General features: G+C 42.6%; 1 protein-coding gene across 4 annotated transcripts in view; it reads left to right on the plus strand.

Annotated features, from left to right (window-relative positions):
• LOC140408998 (interleukin-6 receptor subunit beta-like) overlaps window positions 1–24058 on the plus strand; it is a 117137-nt gene that overhangs the window by 34478 nt on the left and 58601 nt on the right. For 3 of the 4 annotated variants that reach the window (XM_072497009.1, XM_072497010.1, XM_072497008.1), the window contains 4 exons: window positions 17671–17757; window positions 20043–20348; window positions 22523–22640; window positions 23571–23743. In XM_072497009.1, coding sequence (XP_072353110.1) covers window positions 17671–17757; window positions 20043–20348; window positions 22523–22640; window positions 23571–23743 — 684 coding nt within the window. Of the gene's footprint in view, window positions 1–3123; window positions 3246–17670; window positions 17758–20042; window positions 20349–22522; window positions 22641–23570; window positions 23744–24058 lie in introns of those variants that run through there. The other variant, XM_072497011.1, reaches the window with a different exon arrangement.

The raw sequence follows: 24058 nt of genomic DNA on the forward strand, positions 1-24058 counted from the left end.
ATTTGAAACGGATTTGAGGAGAAACTACTTCTCCCAAAGGCTTGTGAATCTGGAATTCTCTATCTCAGTATAGGATGCAGGGACAGTGAGTAAATTTAAGGAGGAGCTAGGCAGATTTTTAATTGGTAATGGTTTGAAGGGTTATGGAGAACGGGCAGGACAGTGGAGTTGAGGCCAGGATTGGAGCAGCCATGATCACGTTGAAGGTGTTTAGGCTACGAAGGCTAAATTGCCCACTCCTGCACCTACGTCATGTGTTCCAGGGAGGAGATGCTGTGGCTGATTTTGCAATCCAGTCTTGGTCTGTAGCATTGTAAGTAACATATGAGGAACATATCAGTCATGGTCGAATGGTGGAGCAGGCTCAATGGGCCGAAGTGGCCTAATTCCGCTCCTATATCTTATGAACCTCTGTCTGCACTGTAGGGATTCTATGCTTCTATGATTTTTCAACCAGAAAATAAGTTTTAATATTGCCAATTTTTATAGCTGTCCATTGTTACATTGGAAGTTAGGAATGTAACTACCATTATCTGCAGATCTGAAGTTTGTGATATTGTGTAATTTTAAAATTAACTGACATTGTGGCAAACTTTATTTGCGAACGAACATGATGAATTGCAGCAATGTATTGTGACATTTGAGTGCAAGTTTGCTGTGACGTTTGCTGTGATGTAATCAAATTATTTGTCAAACAAAATGTTCATTATCTTTTCAGTTGGTGAAATTGTTTTATGGAGTACTTTTGGGAGAGTTGGTGTGATTGTAGAATCATTGTTGTTAATTACACTTGTATAAAACGCCTCAAAAGATTTTCTGTTCCTTTTTAGAAGTTTTGTATAATTTATGCTGTCTGTCTTTTGTAGAGGTTCCAAGTAGGGGAAGTTTTGGATATTTTGAGAAAAAGACGTGTGAAATGTAGAGCAATTGGCTAACTGGGAATGGGCATAGCTTTTTAAAAGAAAAATCAGTCTTGGCTTATTCAACAGAATATTTGAACTGTTTGCACACTTAGCTAGCTAGATGAATACACAATTACTGGACAATATCAGCAATTGCTGTGAAAACTTTTCAAAACTATATAGTCCTGTTTTGTCTGAGGAGGTGTGGCAATATAAGGCAAATTTGAGAACCAGCTTAATTGGTAGCGAGGGTGAGAAAGGGTGCAGAAATCTCTTTAATGTCCTATGTGATATGAATAAGCAATCTTGTATATAATAATATACACGACCTCCAACCACCAGGTGGCAGTGTAAACCTTCCATGTGACTCTGTGCCTAGGGGAGTTGGGAGTAACCATGTTGGTGGATAGATTTATTTTGCAGTAGCTCTAGTTTGTTAGTTACTGTTAGTAATTTGTTACATATTTATTCCAGTTATCTTTACCACGCAGTTGTTTCATAAATTATTTTAAACTAGTCAAGAACTAGATGTTCTGCAATACATTTACGTCGGCCAGTCAACAGAACATGACATCCGATAAACTTGGTATTTACGGATATATTCACAGAACCTTGTGACCATACTTTGAGATGAAGTTTGTGGCTGATAACTTCTTTCTCTGGAGGATCGTGCCCCAGAAAATGCACTGGGATACTCTGGAAAACCTTAAGCAAGGATTGCACAGGAATTTTCCAAGATGGGGGAAATTTCCATGCACCAGGAACCATTCATAACCGCAATTTGAAATGGAGACTTACAATGGTTCCAGCTCTTTTAACAGAATAGTTACCCAGGAAATGTTAAAGGATTAAAACTGCTTCCAACTCCTGGGTCACTGTGGTACTAGAACCACCTGACTGCTTTCCCCCAACTAACCCCCTTCAACTGCTCTCCCCCTCCCTACATACATTTATTTTCTCTCCTGCAAAAATATGAGACCTTTCAACTTGCCCACTTTGCAGCAGCTCGCGTTGTGAAAAAGGGTATGTGGCTTCACTTCCCAAACTGCTGCTGGCCTACACCGAAGGGACTCTCTGGAGCTGCTACACTGCACATTTTGTACCAGGCCCAGATCAGGATGGAGTGGCAATCCAACAGTGGTTGCCACTCCACAGAAGTTCTGTGAATTGTAGTGTTGGGATTTTACTGGTGTGTGCCTAATAATCATGGTATAAACCTTTACACCAAAGTGTTCAATGTGCTTGACAGTTATGGTATTAATGAATTAACAACTCTGGCATTAAACAGGAACTTCATATCTTTAACCTTGCCAACCACTGAATAAACAATTGAATAAAATACTGTCAATAAAATGCTGCTTGTTGCAATTTGGGGGTCAATGTTCTGTGCAACTTGTAATTAATAGCCATTGGGAATGCTTTTTTCACTGCTGGATACTCAATTCTTTTCTCCATTTGTTGCATGAAATTTTTTCTTTACCTGCAATTTATGTTGCTCAATTCAAACTGAGATAATTCAATCCCTTAGCACAGAAAATAACTTTGCCATTCCATATCAGAATACTGTAACTTGCTTCACTTTAGCATATTCATTCTCCTATTGCTTTATTCATTAGTTTCCAGTGCAATAACTGATTACAATCACTTAATTCCACCTCCATAACATCACCTGCCTCCCTCCCTGCCTCAATCAGGCTGCAGCTGAAATTCATGCATTCCTTTTGTTACCTCCAGACCTTCTTTGTTCCAATATTCTCTTGGTCAGTATCCCAACCTTAAGGCTCTAAATGAGCTTATCCTATCCTATCCCACACCAAGTCCCACTCGCCTATCTCTCCAGTCTTTACTGACTGACATTGGCCCCTCGTTCCCCACTGTCTCAAATATAAATTCTCATTCTTGGTTTTAAATATTATCATGACCTCACCCATCCCTATCACTAACCTCTTCTGGCACTACAGCTCCTAGTAGTACTCTCCATTTCTCCAATCATGGTCTTTTGTGTATCGTTCCACTGACCGTGTCTTCAGATACTTAAAACCTACCCAATAACATTTTATTTTTTTTAGTTCACATTTTAAAAAATAAAATATGGCAGCTGAAGTTATTCCTCTACAGCCACAGATAAGCCAATGCTCAAAAGTGAGGGCGGTCCTAGCATGACAACCAGCTGGAAGCTATCATTGTGAAACTGGCACTAGCGAGTTAAACTCGACACCACCAACGTATGAGGATCCTTAAGTCTCTGCTATCAGTGTGTACTGATGTCCTCTGGAATTGGTCATTTGGGATACAGTCAAACATGATTGTGCGCAGTACATGTTGAATTAAAGTAAATAAGAGGTAGGTAGAGTGGCTTGTGTTGGAGACTCTTAAACATAGTCATAAATTTCTGTGCAAAAATCATTCTGCTAACCAAAAATAAAGTTGCTAAAATTGTATATGAAAAATTGATCCCTTGAACTTTTTGGCAAAATCTATTCAAACTGTTCCTTTATTTACAAGGAAGAGCTATAGGGTGGGATTTACCTGCCCTGCCGCGTGTTTTTCGGCAGCGGAGATGGCCCGCAGGAGAATTTTCAGGCCCACCGTTGTCAATGGGATTTCCTATTGACTGCATTCCTTGTCTCCGGGAAACCTGTGTGTCGCCGGTGGGACCAGAATATCCTGCCGGCGTGAACAGGCGGTATATTCCACCCATAATGTGTTATTGTGGGGTCACTGATTATAGTATACAGCAGGGGGCATATCCTCCTACATTTTCTGTAAATCTAACGGGCAGCACTCTGTTGAGAAATGAAATGTATGAGAAATTCAATTAAAGCCAGTAATGTGAAAACCTTCTTGTTTTTTAACATTGGCTTATGCAGTGAGTTTACCAGTGATCGATTTTTCTTTTGCTTTGAAATTTTTGTGCATCCTTAAAAATGCATTGCTGAGCAGTCCATGTGAAAAAAGGACATTGCGTAAACTATAAAATACCAGAAATAGGAAAGCATTGGACTCTATGTTTGCTGTATAAATTGAGGCTAGTATTGTTTCTTTGGGATATTTTACTTAAATTATGTAAATCAGTTTGCACTTCTTGCTTCCAAGTAAAAAGTTAATATACAGCTGAACTTTGCATTCCAGATGTTGATAGCAGTGGGTTTGATATACAATATTACTTTAAAACTACGAGATGTTTTTTGTTGTAAAGTATTTCCATGATTGAGATATTTTTATAAGTTTGGGATTTCAGTTAGCCGGTTTCAGAATGCCCAAATGTTTGAGTCATTTAGTACGGCAGCTTATCGGTGAAGCAAGTATACAGTGCTGTAAAGAAATTTCACAAGGTAGTAGTGACTGTAATCATTTGGGTTAGCAGACCTCTACTCTAGTATGGAAATTGCCGCAGATCACTACTGCTTTAAATGTTGTTTTCAAATCTTTCGTGCAGCTTCATGACTTGGCCATTTATTTTTCTAATTATTCTATGCCTATTTTAAAATGAGGTCATGTGTTATTAACACATTTTTTGTGGGATTAATCACCATTTAAATGTGCATAAGCATCTCTTTTGTTTTATCGTCGTTCTCTTAACAGCATAATACAGCATGTAACAGCACCTTCAATGTGTTAAAATATCACAGGGCAAAAATAGCATCCCTTTATGATCTGTACTGGACGATCTGTGAAAACAGATCTACATAAGGCAAAATTTACTGTGGATCATAAACTGATTCATTCCATGGTATGGTAAAATACAGCAGACGTGCAGAATATAAAAACAGATCGCAGTGTATCTTCAACAGAGTGGAACATTGATAATTTGGTGAGCATGCAGAATTGAAGTGGGGAAGCAAGGCAGTTTTACTTTTAACACTTTTGGTATGATCCAATTAGGGATGAGTAACTTTTTTTTTTAAGTAGTCAAAATAAGAGATTCCAGATACTTACAAAGAGAATGAAGTCACAAGATACCACGGTTTTGAACAATCAAAACATGGTTTTGATCAGTCAGAACCAATTTACAATATTTATCTGATTTTCTATCATTCAGAATCATCAAAAGGTACATGTGAATTAATGGGCAAACTGTTGTCCAGTTGCACAATAAATGGCAAATGTGACAGATCCCACAAATTTCACAGCAACCCACCCAGATGCCACTAAACACTGAGTCAACTAATCTCATTAAAATTGCCTCCCTATGAGGGACTTCCAGTATTCACCTAAAAAGACCTCTAAATTGTTCAAGTTCTGACTGCCTCAAAAACTCATATCCCAGGGTTTCAATCTTGATTCCTGACTATGTTGCACCAGATTCCCAGGTCTGCACTCCAGCACCGGCTGATCATTACAACTCTAGCTTTTCAGCCATGCTGAGGAGAACACCACTGCTTCAAAGGGCTACCTTTGCCCCAGTGGCACACAGCAAGGAGTTGTTGCCCTTCTGCCTTTTCAGCTCTCCAGGACTTCTCCCAAACCCTGATTGGATTGGATTTGTTTATTGTCACGTGCACGGAGGTACAGTGAAAAGTATTTTTCTGTGTGCAGCTCATAACAGAACTTTGTATATGAAAAGAAAATACGTAATGGGACAACACCAGGTCCACGATGTAAATACATGGACACCGGTATCGGGTGAAGCATATAGGAGTGTAGTATTAATCAGATCAGTCCATAAGAGGGTCGTTTAGGAGTCTGGCAACAGCAGGGAAGAAGCTCTTTTTGAATCTGTTCCTGCGTGTTCTCAGACTTTTGCATCTCCTGCCCGATGGAAGAAGTTTGAAGAGTGAGTCAGCCGAGTGGGAGGGGTCTTTGATTATGCTGCCCGCATTTCCAAGGCAGCGGGAGGTGTAGATATAGAGTCAATGGATGGGAGGCGGGTTTGTGTGATGGGTTGGCGGTGTTTACGACTCTCTGTAGTTTCTTACAGTCTTGGGTCGAGCAGTTGCCATACCAGGCTGTGTTACAACCAGATAGGATGCTTTTTATCGTGCACCTGTAAAAGTTGGTAAGAGTCAATGTCGACATGCCGAATTTCCTTACTTTCCTGAGGAGGTCTAGGCACTGTTGTGCTTTCTTGGTCGTAGCCTCGTTGTGGGTGGACCAGGACAGGTTTTTGGTGATGTGTACACCTAGGAATTTGAAGCTGTCGACCATCTCCACCTGGGTCCCGTTGATGCAGACTGGGGTGTGCAAGTCAATGACCAGCTCTTTAGTTTTGCTGGCATTGAGGGAGAGATTGTTGTTGTTACACCACTCCACTAGGTTCTCTATCTCCCTCCTGTATTGTTGTTCCATCGTTGTTCAAGATCCGACCCACTATGGTCGTGTCGTTCAGCAAACTTGTAGATGGAGTTTGAGCCAAATTTTGCCATGCAGTCATGTGTGTGTGTATAGGGAGTATAGTAGGGGGCTAGGTACACAGCCTTGCTGGGCCCCGGTATTGAGGACACTAGTGGAGGAGGTGTTGTTATTTATTCTTAATGATTGTGGTCTATGGGTCAGAAAGTCGAGGATCCAGTTGCAGAGGGAGGAGCCATGTCCTCTGTTTTGGAGCTTTGATATGAGCTTGGCTGCGATTATGGTATTGAAGATGGAGCTGTAGTCAATAAATAGGAGTCTGATGTAGGAGTCCTTGTTTTCGAGATGCTCTAGGGATGAGTGTAGGGCCAGGGAAATGGTGTCTGATGTGGACCGGTTGCAGCGGTATGCGAATTGTAGTGGATCTAAGCATTCTGGGAGAATGGAGTTGATGTGCCTCATAACCAACCTCTCGAATCACTTCAATACAATCAATGACTGGAGCCTGCCAACCCAACTCCACAGGGCATCAACAGCACTTTAATTGCATGGAACTTCGTCTCCTACTCCTGAATAAAACTGACTGACCTTTGAATTGTTCTTCACTGACCCTTGAGCTGATCTGGGCGACCTATCAACACACCCCAAGAGGGTCCTATCCAGAAACAATTATAGAAGCATGCTGAACCTTGAATGTTACAATCACCACAAGTGTTAGTTCACAAACCATACAGCCCAAAACAAAATACATGACATTTTGTAAAATTTGCCTCAAACTTAATTTAAAACTAGGGATCCACGATTAATACAGTATTAGGAAAATAATCATGTGAGCAGATGTGGTAAATTAAAAGGAAGCAACTAGGTAATAGAGCAAGGTAGCAATTTGAGTAATGATAGCCAGTGTTGGAGGAAGGGACACATCATACAAACCACAAGAGAATGCCAAAGATTGCAAAAATGGCATAAAGACAAGAGTTCAAGCTCTGCACCTTAATGGTCACAGCATTCTGGATGAATTTTCAGCGCCGATATAAATAAAAATGTATAGCCTAATAGCCATTTCAGCCATATGATTGCAAGGAGACCAACTGGGACCTGAATATTGAACGGTATTTGACATTTTGAAGAGACCGGAATCTAGGCAAAGGTGGGGTACTCTGTTAATCAAGGATGTCATTAGTGTAGTAGCAAGAGCTGACTTTGGCTCAAAAAAGCAAGATGTAGAATTAATTTTGGTATAAATAAGAAGAGGTCAATTATGCAAGTAGTTTATAGGTCCCCAAACAGTAGATGCAGTGTAGGGCAAATATACAGAAAAAAATAATGGTGGCGTGCAAGAAAGGTATCTCAATGATCATGGGTGACTTTAATCTATATGTCGATTGGGCAAATCAGATTGGCAAAGCCTGGAAAATGAATTCATAAGTGTGTATTCTGGACAATTTCTTGGAGCAGTGCATTCTAGAGCCAACCAGGGAGCAAGCTATTTCAGACCAGAAAATGTATAATAAGGCAGGATTAATCAATAACCTCATGGTAAAGGAGCCTCTCGGTGACAATAATCATAACATGATTCAATTTCACATTTGGTTTGAAGGGGACAAGTGTGGATCTAAAACTGTTTTGAACCTAAACAAAGGTAACTGAGAATATGAAGACAGAGCTGGCTGAAGTGAGCTGGGAAAATAGGTTAAAAGGTAGGACCGTAGAAATGCAGTGACAGACTTTTAAGGAGTTATTTAATAACTTTCAGCAAAGATTTAGCGGAGTGAGAAAGAATAATCTGTGGCTAAATAAAAATATCAAGTTAAAAGAAACACTACAAATCTGTAAGGATTAGTAGTAGGTCAAAAGATTGGGTAGATTTAAAAAGCAGCAAAGAATGAGGTAAAAAGTAGGGTACAAGAGAGAGCTAGCGGTAAGATAAAACTGATAGTAAAGGCTTCTACAAGTTTTTAATTGGAAACAGAGTAACTTGAGCTAATGTTGATCCTCTAGAAAATGAGTCTGGGGAATTGTTAATGGAAAACAAGGAAATGGCAGGTGCATTGAACAGGTATTTTGTGTCTCTTTTCACTGTTGAAGACTTCAATATCCCAAATATACTTGAAAATGCTGAGGTGAAAGGGAGGAAGGAACCTAAAACACTGTCACCAGGGAAGTGGTGCTGGGAAAATGATTAGACCTAATCTAGACTAGTCTTGTCCCCGGGGCTGGATGGCCTGCATCCTAGGGTCTTAAAATATTAATAAGTCATGATGTGGAGATACCGGCGTTGGACTGGGGTGAGCACAGTACGAAGTCTTACAACACCAGGTTAAAGTCCAACAGGTTTGTTTCGATGTCACTAGCTTTCGGAGCGCTGCTTCTTCCTCGGGTGAATGAAGAGGTATATTCCAGAAACATATATATAGACCAATTCAAAGATGCCAAACAATGCTTGGAATGCGACCATTAGCAGGTGATTAAATCTTAACAGATCTAGAGATGGTGTAACCCCAGGTTAAAGAGGTGTGAATTGTGTCAAGCCAGGACAGTTGGTAGGATTTCGCAGGCCAGATGGTGGGGGATGAATGTAATGCGACATGAATCTCAGGTCCCGGTTGAGGCCGCGCTCATGTGTGCGGAACTTGGCTATAAGTTTCTGCTCGGCGATTCTGCGTTGCCGCGCGACCTGAAGGCCGCCTTGGAGAACGCTTACCCGGAGATCAGAGGCTGAATGCCCTTGACTGCTGAAGTGTTCCCCGACTGGAAGGGAACATTCCTGCCTGGTGATTGTCGCGCGATGTCCGTTCATTCGTTGTCGCAGCGTCTGCATGGTCTCACCAATGTACCATGCTTCGGGACATCCTTTCCTGCAGCGTATGAGGTAGACAACGTTGGCCGAGTCGCACGAGTATGTACCGCGTACCTGGTGGGTGGTGTTCTCGCGTGTAATAGTGGTATCCATGTCGATGATCTGGCACGTCTTGCAGAGATTGCCATGGCAGGGTTGTGTGGTGTCGTGGTCACTGTTCTGAAGACTGGGTAGTTTGCTGCAAACGATGGTTTGTTTGAGGTTGCGTGGTTGTTTGAAGGCAAGTAGTGGGGGTGTGGGGATGACCTTGGCAAGATGTTCATCGTCATCAATGACTTGTTGAAGGCTGTGAAAAAGATGACGTAGTTTCTCAGCTCCGGGGGAGTACTGGACGACGAAGGGTATTCTGTCGGTTGTGTCCCATGTTTGTCTTCTGAGGAGATCGGTGCGGTTTTTCGCTGTGGCGCGTTGGAACTGTCGATCGATGAGTCAAGTGCCATATCCCATTCGTACGAGGGCATCCTTCAACGTCTGTAGATGTCTGTTACGCTCCTCCTCGTCTGAGCAGATCCTGTGTGTACGGAGAGCTTGTCCATAGGGGATGGCTACTTTAATGTGTTTAAGGTGGAAGCTGGAGAAGTGGAGCATCGTGAGGTTATCCGTGGCTTTGCGGTAAAGTGAAGTGCTGAGGTGACCGTCCTTGATGGAGACGAGTGTGTCCAAGAATGCAACTGATTTTGGAGAGTAGTCCATGGTGAGTCTGTGGTTGGATGGAACTTATTAACGTCATTGTGTAGTTTAAACACATTAAAGAAGCCATCCCCTATGGACAAGCTCTCCGTACACACAGGATCTGCTCAGACGAGGAGGAGCGTAACAGACATCTACAGATGTTGAAAGATGCCCTCGTACGAACGGGTATGGCACTCGACTCATCGATCGACAGTTCCAACGCGCCACAGCGAAAAACCGCACCGATCTCCTCAGAAGACAAACATGGGACACAACCGACAGAATACCCTTCGTCGTCCAGTACTTCCCCGGAGCGGAGAAACTACGTCATCTTCTTCACAGCCTTCAACACGTCATTTATGACGATGAACATCTTGCCAAGGTCATCCCCACACCCCCACTACTTGCCTTCAAACAACCGCGCAACCTCAAACAAACCATTGTTTGCAGCAAACTTCCCAGTCTTCAGAACAGTGACCACGACACCACACAACTCTGCCATGGCAATCTCTGCAAGACGTGCCAGATCATCGACATGGATACCACTATTACACGTGAGAACACCACCCACCAGGTACGCGGTACATACTCGTGCGACTCGGCCAACGTTGTCTATCTCATACGCTGCAGGAAAGGATGTCCCGAAGCATGGTACATTGCCGAGACCATGCAGGCGCTGCGACAACGAATGAACGGACATCGCGCGACAATCACCAGGCAGAAATGTTCCCTTCCAGTCGGGGAACACTTCAGCAGTCAAGGGCATTCAGCCTCTGATCTCTGGGTAAGCGTTCGCCAAGGCGGCCTTCAGGACGCGCAACAACGCAGAATCGCCGAGCAGAAACTTATTGCCAAGTTTCGCACACATGAGTGCGGCCTCAACCGGGACCTGATATTCATGTCGCATTACATTCATCCCCCACCATCTGCCCTGCGAAATCCTACCAACTGTCCTCGCTTGACACAATTCACACCTCTTTAACCTGGGGTTACCCCATCTCTGAATCTGTAAAGATTTAATCACCTGCTAATGGTCGCATTCCAAGCATTGTTTGGCATCTTTGAATTGGTCTATATATATATGTTTCTGGAACATACCTCTTCATTCACCTGAGGAAGGAGCAGCGCTCCGAAAGCTAGTGACATCGAAACAAACCTGTTGGACTTTAACCTGGTGTTGTAAGACTTCTTAAAATAAGTGGCTGCAAGATCATAGAGGCATTGTAATATTTGAAAATTCTTTAGATTCTGGAAAATAGCAAACATGGCACTTTATTCAAAAAGGGATACAGAAAGCTGGAAACTGTATTCCAGTTAGCCTGACAATGATCATAGCGAAATTGCTAGAATTCATTGGGAGGGTGCTTAGAAAATGATAATGGGATTAGGCATAGTCAACATGGTTTTTTGAAAGGAAAATTATACTTCACTGAGGAAAGTAATAAGCAGAGATGAGTAAAGCAGAATCTGTAGATGTGGTATATTTGGATTTCTAAAGGGCGTTTGATATCAACGGTTATTTAACAAGTTAAGAGCCCTTGCTGTAGTAGTAACATATTTGCATGGATAAAGGATTGGTTAGCTAACAGGAATCAAAGAGTAGGTGCAATGGGTCTTTTCGGGTTGGCAAATTGTAAATAGTGAGGTGCCATCGGGGTCAGGGCTGACTATTTACTATTTACATCTACGACCTGGATGAAGGGACTTGAGTGCATCGTGACTAAACTTGGTGCTGACACCAAGATAGGTAGGAAAGTAAATTTGTCAAGAGTATGTAGAGAGTCTGCAAACTAATTTAACTAGGTCAAGTGAGTAGGAAACTCGGCAGATGGAGTATCATGCTGGAAAATGTGAATTAGTCCATGTTGACAGGAAGAATAGAAAAGGCAGTGTTCTATTCAAATGGAAAGATTTCAGAACTCGGTGGTACAGAGGGTTCTGAATGTCCTCGTCGTGGGTCATAAAAAGATCATTTCAAGTGCAGCTAGTAATTAGAAAGTTAAATGAAAAGTTGTTATTTACAGTAAGGGGAATGGAATATAAAGGAGTTTTACTGCAGCTGTCCAGGGCCTTGGTGAGACCACATCTGGTGTACTGAACATAGAACATAGAATTTACAGTGCAGAAGGAGGCCATTTGGCCCATCGAGTCTGCACCAGCGCATGTAAAGAGCACCCTACTTAAGTCCACACCTCCACCCTATCCCTGCAACCCAGTAACCCCACCTAACCTTTTTTGGACACTATGGGCAATTTAGCATAGCCAATCCACCTAACCTGCACACCTTTGGACTGTGGGAGAAAACTGGAGCACCCGGAGGAAACCCACACAGACACTGGGAGAACATGCAGAATCCGCACAGACAGTGACCAAGCCGGGAATCGTACCTGGGACCCTGGAACTGTGATGTGAATCCAGTGCTAACCACTGCTACTGTGCTGAGAATGAAGTGCTTCAAAATTAGGCCATTTTGGCCCATCGAGTCTGCTCCACCATTTAATCATGGCTGATGTGTTTCTCATCCTATTCTCCTGCCTTCCCCATAACCCCTGATTCCCTTATTAATCAAGAACCTATCTATCTCTGTCTTAACGACACTCAGTGACTTTGCCTCCACAGCCTTCTGTGGCAATGAGTTCCACCAATTCACCACCCTCTGGCTGAAGAAATTAAGAAATTCTACCTCCTCTCGGTTTTCAAAGATTGTCCCTTCAGTCTGAGTATGTGCCCTTGGGTTCTAGTCGCTCCTACTAGTGGAAGCAACTTCTCCACGTCTACTCTATCTTGACCGCTCCGTATTCTGTAAGTTTAAATGAGATCTCCCCTCATCCTTCAAAATTCCATTGAATACAGACCCAGAGTTCCCAACCGCTCCTCATATGACAAGTCCTTCATTCCCAGATCATTCTTTTGAACCTTCTCTGGACAACCTCCAAGGCCAGCACCTCCTTCCTTAGATGCGGGGCCCAAAACTGCTCACAATAGTGCAAATGGGGTCTGACCAGAGACTTACACAGCCTCAGGAGTACATCCCTGCTCTTGTATTCTAGCCCTCTTAATATGAATGCTATCATTGCATTTGCCGTCCAAACTGTCAACTAAACCTGCATGTTGACCTTGAGAGACCTGAACTAGGGCTCCCAAGACCCTTTGTGCTGCAGGTTCCTAAAGCCTTCCCCCATTTAGAAAATAGTCCAATTCTCTTCTTCCTACCAAGTGCATAGCCTCACACCTTTCCTTTCCACATTGTGTTCCATCTGCCAACTCTTTGCCCACTCTCCTAGCCTGTCCAAGCCGTTCTGCAACCTCCCCACTTCCTCAACACTACCTGCCCTTCTACATATCTATGTATCATCTGAAACTTGGGCAATAATGCCTTCAGTTCCTCCTTCTGGTTCATTAATAGTGAATAGTTGTGTTCCCAAAACTGACCCCTACGGAACACCATAGTCACTGGCTTCCATCCTGAAAAATACCCTTTTATCCCCACTCTGTCTTTTGCACGTCAGCCAATCCTCTATTCATGCCAGTACCTTGCCCCTAATGCCATAGGTTCTTTTCTTATTAAGTAGCTTCCTGTATGGCACCTTGTCAAAGGCCTTCTGGAAATCCAAAAAGATCATGTCCACTGACTCTCCTGTCGAACTTCCTTGTTACCTCCTCAAAGAACTTAACAGATTTGTCAGACATGACCGCCCCTTTGCGAAGCCGTGCTGACTCAGCCCTATTTTACCATGCACATCTTAAATATTCTGCAATCTCATCCTTAATAACGGACTCCAAAATATTACCAATGACCAAAGTCAGGCTAACCAGCCTATAATTTCCAGTCTTCTGCCTCCCTCCCTTTTTAAACAGGAGTGTTACATTAGCCAATTTCCAGTCCTCTGGGACCCTCCCTGCCTCCATTTATTCCTGAAAGAGCACCACCAATGCCTCCACAATCTCCTCAGCTATCTCGTTCAGAACCCTGGGATGCAGTCCATCTGGTCCAGGTGATTTATCCACCTTCAGACCTTTTCAGTTTCCCCAGAACCTTTACCTTGGTGGTGGCCACTACACTCACCTCTGCCCCGACTCAGTTTTGGTATGCCATTGGTGACTTCTACCAAGAAGACTGATGCAAAGTGCCTTTTCAGTTTCTCTGCCATTTCTTTTTTCCCCATTGCTACTTCTCCAGCCTCGTTTTCCAGTGGTCCAATGTCCATTCTTGCCTCTCTTACCTTTTATATATCGAAAAAATCTTTTGCAATCTTCTTTTAGATTACTATATTTTATATAGGCAGGTTATATAGACAAGATTATAGACAGGCGAAGTGATTGGGCAAGATGCTGAGAGACAAGAATATAATGAGGAGGTGTGAAATTATTCATTTTGGTTTGGATGAATGAAAAAGCAAAACTATTAAATGTTGATATTCCGCGTGATTTGTCTATGAACCACAGAAGATTAACATGCAGCTGTAGCATACAGTTGGGAAGGCAAGTGGTATGTTAGACTTTATTCAAGGACAGTAAGAAGTCTTACAACACCAGGTTAAAGTCCAACAGGTTTGTTTCAAATCACTAGCTTTCGGAGCACTGCTCCTTCCTCGGGTGAATGAAGAGGTAGGTTCCAGAAACATGTATGTAGACAAAGTCAAAGATGCAAGATGATGCTTTGAATGCAAGCATTTGCAGGTAATTAAGTCTTTACAGATCCAGTGAAGTCACATATTTTAAGATACTTGGAGGATTCCTTCACAGGAACCAAAATTGTGCCATGAAAAGATAGAATCATCAAATCCCTACAGTGCAGAAGGAGGCCATTTGGGGCCCATCGAGGCCACACGATCCTCTGAAAGAGCACCCCAACCCAGGCACATTTCCCCCACCCCATCCTTGTAACGTCACCTAGGGACAATTCAGCATGTCTATTCCACTAACCTGCACATCTTTGGACTTTAACCTTCATACAAATTCCTAAATTTGAACAATTTTGGAATATTTTAATGCAATTTCCCTGAACAGAATTATTGGGGTGAAAATAAAATTGTCAAATTAAAAATAGGCAACATAAAATATGAAAGTTACCAATTTTTCTGTTTAAACTACACTTCCAAACTGCAAGTTGTCAATGCAACAAGTAAACATTCAACTAATACAATCAAACTGTAACATGGTGGCACAGTGGTTGGCACTGCTGCCTCACAATGCCAGAGACCCAGATTCAATTCCGACCTCCGCCGATTGTGTGGAGTTTGCACATTTTTCCTGTGTCTGCATGGGTTTCCTCTGGTTTCCTCCCACAGACTAAAGATGTGTCCAAAAGGTTAGGTGAGGTTACTGGGTTACAGGGATAGGGTGGAGGCGTGGGTCTAAGTAGGGCGCCCTTTCCAAGGACTGGTGCAGACTTGATGGGCTGAATGGCCTCTTTCTGCACTGTAAATTATATGATTTTGTTTAGTAGCTAAGGTTTCAACCTGATGAGAGCAATTTTCAATAGGTTTTAATTTGTTTTGGGTATGTGGGCATCGCTCGCAAGCCCAGAAATCATTTCCTATTTGCACATCTTTGGACTGTGGGAGGAAACCAGATGCACCTCCCGGAGGAAACCCATGCAGACACTTGAGTGAAAGCACAAACTCTACATAAAATCACCCAAGGTCAGAATAAAATCCTGGTCCCTGGTGCTGTGAGGCAGCAGTGCTAACCACTGTGCACCCTGCCGCCCAACCAGACTATGTAAGCATAGAAGATTTCCTTCCCTAAAGCATGTTAGGTGGGGTTTTACAACAATCCAGTGATTTCATGGTCATCATAACAGATGCTGGCTTTTTATTCTGGATTTATTTGTTTAACTGTCTTTAATATAACTAGCTGTCATGGGGGAGCTTAAAATCCACATCTCTGGAACATTAGTCCAACCTCCTGGATTACTGGTGAAGCGACAAACCATTTGCTATGGTACCCTGTAAAGATTGGCTAAATTAAGATAAGAACTGCCTTGCCCTATGGAGTATTTTGGGGCTGGTTTGGCACAGGGCTAAATCGCTGGCTTTGAAAGCAGACCATGGCAGGCCAGCAGCACGGTTCAATTCCCGTTTCAGCCTCCCCAAGCTGGCGCAGGAATGTGGCGACTAGGGGCTTTTCACAGTAACTTCATTTGAAGCCTACTTGTGACAACAAACGATTTTCAGTTCATTTCATTTCATCAGTTTATATATTCCCAGTCCATTCTTGCCCAATAATGAAAACGGAAAATACTGGAAAGGCTCAGCAGGTCTAGCAGCATCTTTAGAGAGAAAAGTTAACATTTCAGGTCTGTTAGAATGGGGAAAAGAGTTTGAAATGTATAGGTTTTGAACAAGTGAAAAGTTTGTGGGTGGATGGGAAGGAGAACCGAAGGGAAGGTCTCACATAAGGGGCAAAATTCTCCGGAAACGGCGCAATGTCCGCCGACTGGCGCCAAAAACGGCGCAAATCAGCCGGGCATCGCGCCACCCCAAAGGTGCGGAATGCTCCGCATCTTTGGGGGCCGAGCCCCAACCTTAAGGGTCTAGGCCGGTGCCAGACGAATTTCTGCCCTGCCAGCTGGCGGAAAAGGCCTTTGGTGCCCCGCCAGCTGGCGCGGAAATGACATCTCCGGGCGGCGCATGCGTGGGAGCGTCAGTGGCCGCTGACGGCACGCCCACGCATGCGCAGTGGAGGGAGTCTCTTCCGCCTCCGCCATGGTGGAAACCGTGGCGAAGGCAGAAGGGAAATAGTGCCCCCACGGCACAGGCCCACCCGCTGATCGGTGGGCCCCGATCGCGGGCCAGGGCATCGTGGGGGCACCCCCTGGGGCCAGATCGCCCCCCCCCCCCCCCCGGACCCCGCCCGCGCCGCCTTGGCCTGCCGGTAAGGTAGGTGGTTTAATCTACGCTGGCGGGACAGGCATTTTAGCGGCGGGACTTAGGCCCACCCGGGCCGGAGAATCGTGGGGGGGGCCCGCCAACCGGCGCAGCGCGATTCCCGCCCCCGACGAATACCTGGTGGTGGAGAATTTGGCAACCGGCGGGAGCGGGATTCACGCCAGCCCCCGGCGATTCTCCGACCCGGCGGGGGGTCAGAGAATCTCGCCCAAGGTAGAGGACAGAAGTTCAGAAGAATGAGATCTGATTGTATTGAAACGCAAAAGATCCTGAGGGAGTTTGACGGGGTGGATGTTGAAAGGATGTTTCCACTTGTGGGAGAGACTAGGGCACATAGTTTAAAAATAAGGTGTCTCCCATTTAAGGTCGAGATGAGATTTTTTTTTTTTCTGAGATTTGTGAACTTCTCCCGACCTATAAACCTCCTGAGATATCTATGCTCCTCTAATTTTGTCCCCTCTTGAGCATCCCCAGTTGTAATTACTATGCCTTCAGAGTGCAAATTTAGTTGGTATCTAATTTCTCATGTGGACTTGACCTGTAACTCATACAGATAACATCTGTAGTTAGTTATTTTCAGTTTCTCCTATTTATGATCCATAACTGGGTTAATGCTCTTAGCTGCAACACTATTAACAGACTTATTTTTGCCCAGATTATTAAAAGAAAATGGGATATTGCTATCCTTGATGTCATCTTATTTCCCAGCAAAGAGTATGGATAGATAAAATGCTCAAGTTTTTGAAGCTGCCCAGGAGCAAACCAATTGGAGATAACACTAGTGTTGAATATAATTCAAGAACCGAGGATGCTGGAAAACCCCAGGAGGAACTGAGAGAAAACATAGTTAACATTTTGATTCCTTTGGTTCTTCATCATATAGTGTTGAGTTAGCAGGGGGTTGACATTATTGGCAGCATGTTGGAACACCAACTAGTGCAATCCTGTGTTGCTATTTAATATTTGCTCTAGCTAAATTTTATCCAAAATCAAAAGCTAATGTTGAGGTAAATTGGTTAATTTCAACATTGACCATCTTTTTATATTTTAGTGGCTGCTAGAATCATGTTTCTGCAGTGGGGTTGGTTGACGTTGATCGGACATCTATACATACAATTCAGTGTATGTTTAAGTACAGGTAAGTAAAGAATAATTATGTGCTATGTCTCATAGCTTATCATCTTCATTTTTGATATTTGCTTTAAGCAATAAATTAGAATGATTTGTTTGCACTAAGATATATTTCCTGAGCTATCAGCAGGAGTGACTTGCAGAAACAGTGATATTGAATCAGTTTTTGTGTGTAGGCCATAGTCCAGGACACTAACCTAGTATACTGGCTTATTGTCATATTATTACAGAGATTGAACTGCATAGAATTTCTGGAGATGTAGATATTACAAAATGTTTGCTGCAAGCAATAGTATATCAAGCATTGAAGTCTTTTCCTCATCCTTGATTTTTCTAATGTTTTTATTGCTTAGAAAGCCTGGCTTTTTGGTATTTTTCAAATTGAATTTAAATGCATGCATTAATTATCTAAACCAAAAGAGTTCTCAAAGCCATTGCTGGAAATGCAGGTCAAGAAATCGGGAAGGGAGATAGTGGGCGGCACAGTGGAGCAGTGGTTAACAGTGCTGCCTCACGGCGCCGAGGACCCGGGTTCGAATTCCGGCCCTGGGTAACTCTCCGTGTGGAGTTTGCACATTCTCCCCATGTCTGCGTGGATCTCACTCCCACAACCCAAAGATGTGAAGGTTCGATGGATTGGCCACACTAAATTGCCCCTTAATTTGAAAAAAAAATCAAAAAAGGAAGGGGGATAGAAATATAGAATGGAGGTCCCAATTTTCTGGATGTTCTGCTCCAATTCAGCACTGCCACAATTATAGAATCTCAAGTACTTGAGATAAAATGGCCACAAGCCAAATCCAGATTTGTCAAACTCTGAACACTGGGCCTGAACTTAGTCAGAGTTGCAATCAGTTTCAGATTGCCCCTCTGCTCCTAGTTGTTTACCCAAAATCCTGCCTCGCCCAACCTTCCAACTGAAGGCCGGCACGACCCGAGTACTGTACTGTTGAACAATGCGTTCTGAACCAGCAGATCTATTTCCTGAGCTATCAGCAGCATGTTATGGTTAACCTGATGAATGCTAGCCGGGTACTGCTTCTGTAGCAAAACTGACAAGTAGGGAAAGCTTGGTTTAGTGAAACTAAAGACCTGCAGCCATGGCCAAGTTGAGAGTGCTTTCAGTGCTGAACAGCTGATTGCCAACTTCTTTGAAGTCAGTGTGTCCTGTCTCCCTCGTCTTCAGCTGCACTTACCTGCTGCCAACCTTCACCATGGCACTGAAGAGGCTTGTGCAGCTCTTGAAAAGCACTAATGGTAGCAACACCAACTGCAGTCATGACTTTTCTGTCAATTTCTATCAGTTTGAATTCAGAACTTCACAACTTCGAAAAACCCGATATCTTGTCCAATATCCTCAATTTAATTAAGTTGCTATTAAAGAGACTCATTGAATGCAACAATTTCCATTTTTCCTGACCAGTCTTCACCAGTTTGAGGTCTCTTGTACTGCATTTGCCTTCTTGAGATAAGCCAGTCAATTTTGAAAAAGATTAGGACGTGATTTAATGCAATAAAAAAAGATGTTGAGGGTGCGTTTAGCGGGATGAGTCCCAGCATTTGCTGCACCGAGAATGATCTTGCTATTAAATGGGACGGGACACTTTTTTTCGAGCAAAGTACGCCTCGCCAAGGCCACACTTAGACTCATTTCCTGCACTAAAGAGCTCAGTTGACCCCACCACACCCCGCCCGTGGCCTCTGTACCAATTGGGGGATCCTCGGGCCTCCCCACACTCCACCTCGTAAGGCCAAGGCATCTGCAGATCCTGGCACATGGGCATTTTGATAGTGCCCTTGCGAACCTGGAGGTGCCTGGGTGGCAGTGCCTGGTGGTGGCGGGGCCAGCGCCTGGCGGGGCCAGAGTAGCACTGCCTGCTCAGAGTCCAACCCAACCACCCAGTGCCTTCCAATTGCTTGCGCGACCCCCTTCCATTACACCTGGTCCACGTTTGTTGAAACCAGTGCTAACATGATAGGGTCTCCGAAGCAAGGCCATTTGACCTCATTGTGGATGGAATCCAGATCGCGAGTCCCTAGCGAGATCTCGTTCGATCTCACAAGGCATAACTAGCATTGTAAATCTCCTGAGAGGCCTCAGTAAAATAGGACTTGTTCTGTTGCCCTCACTTTTCAGATTATGCCCCCTTACCTTACATGTGCATTTTATATCATGTCTTTAAAAAATCAGCTTGAACCAGTCTACTTCAGTTGTATAAATACTGTTGAGAAATGTATTTTGTGACACATAGGTGTAGTTGCTAAACTAGTTTCATTTCTTTCCTCTAATAGATAGTTTAATTGAGAGGCATGCCTACATCATACCGGAGTCACCAGTAAGAGCACTTGGCTCACAACTAGAAGCATCCTGCATCCTTAATGATACCTTCGTAAAAAAAAGTAAAGTGGATGCGAATCAGATATTCTGGAAGTTAAAAGAAGATAAAATATCAAAAGACTTCTACCACACAGTCAATAGTACAGTGTCTAATGTAACGCTGAACATTTCCAGTGTTGGGATTGCACTTCTGACCTGCAATGTACAACTCAATGAGGATCAAGTAACAACTGTCTTCGGAATACAAATTAGAGCAGGATGTAAGTGTTTTTTGTGGGCAAGAAGGATAAAAGGGATATTTAACTATCTAACCATCTCATTTTTTAATATTCCAGAAGTAGGCATTGTTTTCACTGACGCATTCCAGAAGTTAAGTTGACCAGAATAAAAATATTGTGAGGATGCAGACAAGATTAAAGCACAGTCAATGTCTGTTTCTACAACAAAGTTTAGTTATCATAGTTTTATCATACGATTTGAGCATTCCATACTTGTACAGATACCAGGAAAGGTTTAGCTTGCATATAAGGACAATTAGAATGGCTGTATTCCATTTTTTATGGTGGGCTGGAATGTGATTTTTGTTTACTCTCTCCCCCACTTTGTGCTTTCACAAAGCATATCCAAGGTTTCGAACACTAACTGATATATAGTTGTCCACAAAAAATAAACCCATTTATTTGCAAATGATGCCATAAAGTCACAGCATTTGCTAACCAGTCAAACCAAAGCGTGAAAGAAACTATTGCCAGTATTTGAAGTTAAAATTTGGATGACTGAAGAACCCATGCACTTAAACATAAGCAACTTGGCCTACTCCATTAAAGGGATTTTATGGGTTTCTTTCATTTCCCAACTGTCCAAGAATGCACGAATTCTGGTGTATCTGGAATTTACAAATTTCTTTAAATGTCAGATTCAGTGACTGTGCTTCATATTATCCAAGTGCTCTGAGGTTTTGTCAATCAAAGGGAAGTATTTTTTTACTTTATATTCACAAAACACCATCGATGGTTGCCATCACTTCCTACAGCTTTTGATAAATCTGTTCCCTCTTTAGAAAAGTGACTCAGCAAAGTAACTTAAATGAATGCAACAGTCACAGTCCAGTGGGCTATTCGAAAAATAAATATTGTTTCTATCTTGACTAAACACATACCAATAACAGTTGGCTGTCAAATTATGAGCTAGCAAATAGGCAAAATGCTCGGTTTCCAAGCATGGCTGGAGGTGGAGTTGCAGCTGGGGAGTCAGTGTTTAGAATAAAATCCCTTTCTTTCCTGGCCTGGCTAAGTTTCTTATAGATGAGGCTAATGTTTATCTTAAAGATTCAAGTGAAGAGAAGCTAATAAAAAGGGATAATGAATGTGCTAAATTGTTTTGCACATTTTTCTAAATGTAAGAACTATTTTGATTTAACCTAATTAAGTGAACAGATACCCTTCAAACTGAAGACCACAATCTGTATTCAACATCTCAAGCCCTGACAGTTCAACCTGTCCAACGGTTATATTTGGGATTTTATTTTCTACTCGTTGATTCTTTCCTTGCTTGAATTGTGTGAGACTAGAAGTTAGAAAGAGAGAAGTGCATTTTTAGTGACTTGTTGCATCCTTCACAACATCTGAAATCATTTTGCATATAATGAATTTTATTAAAATATCATTAGTAAGGGCAACACGGCGCAGTGGTTAGCATTGCTGCCTCACGGCACCAAGGTTCCAGGTTCGATCATGGCTCTGGGTCACTGTCCGTGTAGAGTTTGCACATTCTCCCCATGTGTTTCACCCCCACATCCCAAAGATGTGTAGGGCAGGTGGACTGGCCGCACTAAATTGCCCCTTAATTGGAAAAATAAATTGGGTATTCTAAATTTATAAAAAATGAATAAATATCATTAGTTATGTAGGCAAACATGACGGACATTTTGGACATGCCCAATACTGTTCGTGATACTGATCTCAATGGATAAATCAGAATATCCAGGCAATATGGGCAGCACGGTGATGCAGTGGGTTAGCCCTGCTGCCTCACGGCGCCGAGGTCCCAGGTTCGATCCCGACTCTGGGTCACTGTCCAAATGAAGTTTGCACATTCTCCCCGTGTTTGCGTGGGTTTCGCCCCCTCAACCTAAAAGATGTCAGCTAGGTGAATTGGCCACGCTAAATTGCCCCTTAATTGGAAAAATGAATTGGGTACTCTATAACTTTATATTTTTAAAAAGAATACCCAGGCAATTGTAAAGGCAATTTGTGATCTATGCAGACTATATACATTCACCTGTGAGTCTCCATCAGACTTTGAACGACATAGGCATATACTAAAAGCTCAAAAAGCTCCTGATGTATGATAAATGATGTTTCTTATACAGTGCTCAATTTTCTTTTATTGTGAATTGTGATGGAATACATTTTCTGTTGATTTTTTCCTTTAGTACCACCAGAGAAGCCAAAACACTTGTCATGTATTACATATCATGAAAGAAATATGACTTGCTCCTGGAATCCGGGAAATAATACATACTTGCCAACCAGCTATCAGTTTAAATTGTCGTAAGTATACGGTTGCTTTGTCAACAATTAGTTTTGCAGGTCATCCTACAGAAAGTTAATTGCGATTTAAAAACATTTTCTTAAATGTTCAGTTTTTAAGCATAGAGAAATCACAATCAACATTTATTTCCTATGTGTTTGGGGATTATATTTTCAATTTTTATCCTTGGGCCATTTAATAATCTTTAATGTCACAAGTAGGCTTATATTAACACTGCAATTAAGTTACTGTGAAAAGCCCCTAGTCGCCACATTCCGGCGCTTGTTCGGGTACACAAAGTGAGAATTCAGAATGTCCAATTCATCTAACAGCACACCTTTTGGCTTGTGGGAGGAAACTGGAGCATCCGGAGGAAACCCACGCAGACACGGAGAACGTGCAGACTCCGCACATACAGTGACCGAAGCCGGGAATCGATCCTGGGACCCTGGCTCTGTGAAGCAACAGACTAAATCATTGTGCTACCATGTAATTTACTACTTAAAGATAATATTTTGATGATCTTGCTAAAAGGAAGCATTTAAAAAAAATGAAATCTGAACAATATAATTTGCAGTCAGTGATATTCCTACAACACCAGGTTAAAGTCCAACAGGTTTGTTTCGAATCATTAGTTTTCGGAGCACTGCTCCTTCCTCGGGTGAATTCACCTGAGCAAGGAGCAGGGCTCCGAAAGCTAGTGATTCAAAACAAACTGTTGGACTTTAACCTGGTGTTGTAAGACTTCTTACTGTGCTCACCCCAGTCCAATGCCGGCATCTCCATATCAGAGATATTCCTGTAAGTAGCTTAGAATCATGCATGTTTAGGGACACATTGCTCAGAAACAACATTGTGACTTGAATAAATAGCCCTTGCTATAAGCCTGAATGAGCTTAACATTTTATATCAAAAATAAGTGTTGAAACATTCTAATTTTTCTTTTTCAGAATTGCACCCGACAGGTTGAAGTCATATCAGCTACTAAATAATGTGAACAACTCGTACACAATTTTCTATCCAACTATTTCTTATTTTGTTTCCAATAAAATTTGGGTGGAGGTGCATAATGACTTGGGCAGTGCAAAATCTGATGTACTGTGGCTGGATCCAGTTGATGTTAGTGAGTATGCATCGATGTATTTATTATGGGGGAAACCTTATGAGCAATAGCGATCAATCCATGCTCAATATTTCTAGTGTTAAATCTAAAGTCACTCTAATGTCATTTGTCAAAATGTATCCTGCACTTCTTTGGACTGTATGAGGAAACCAGAGCACCCAGAGGAAACCCACACAGACAAGGGGAGAAAGTGCAAAATCCACACAGACATTTGACATAATTTTGAATTCTTTGTGCACAGACTGACAACATCTAGTATTGTTGGCTCTCAATTTGAATATTTTTGATTCCACTGCGTGGTTTAATTGGAGAACC

This window comes from Scyliorhinus torazame, chromosome 3, assembly GCF_047496885.1.
Source record: "Scyliorhinus torazame isolate Kashiwa2021f chromosome 3, sScyTor2.1, whole genome shotgun sequence".
NCBI lineage: Eukaryota > Metazoa > Chordata > Chondrichthyes > Carcharhiniformes > Scyliorhinidae > Scyliorhinus > Scyliorhinus torazame.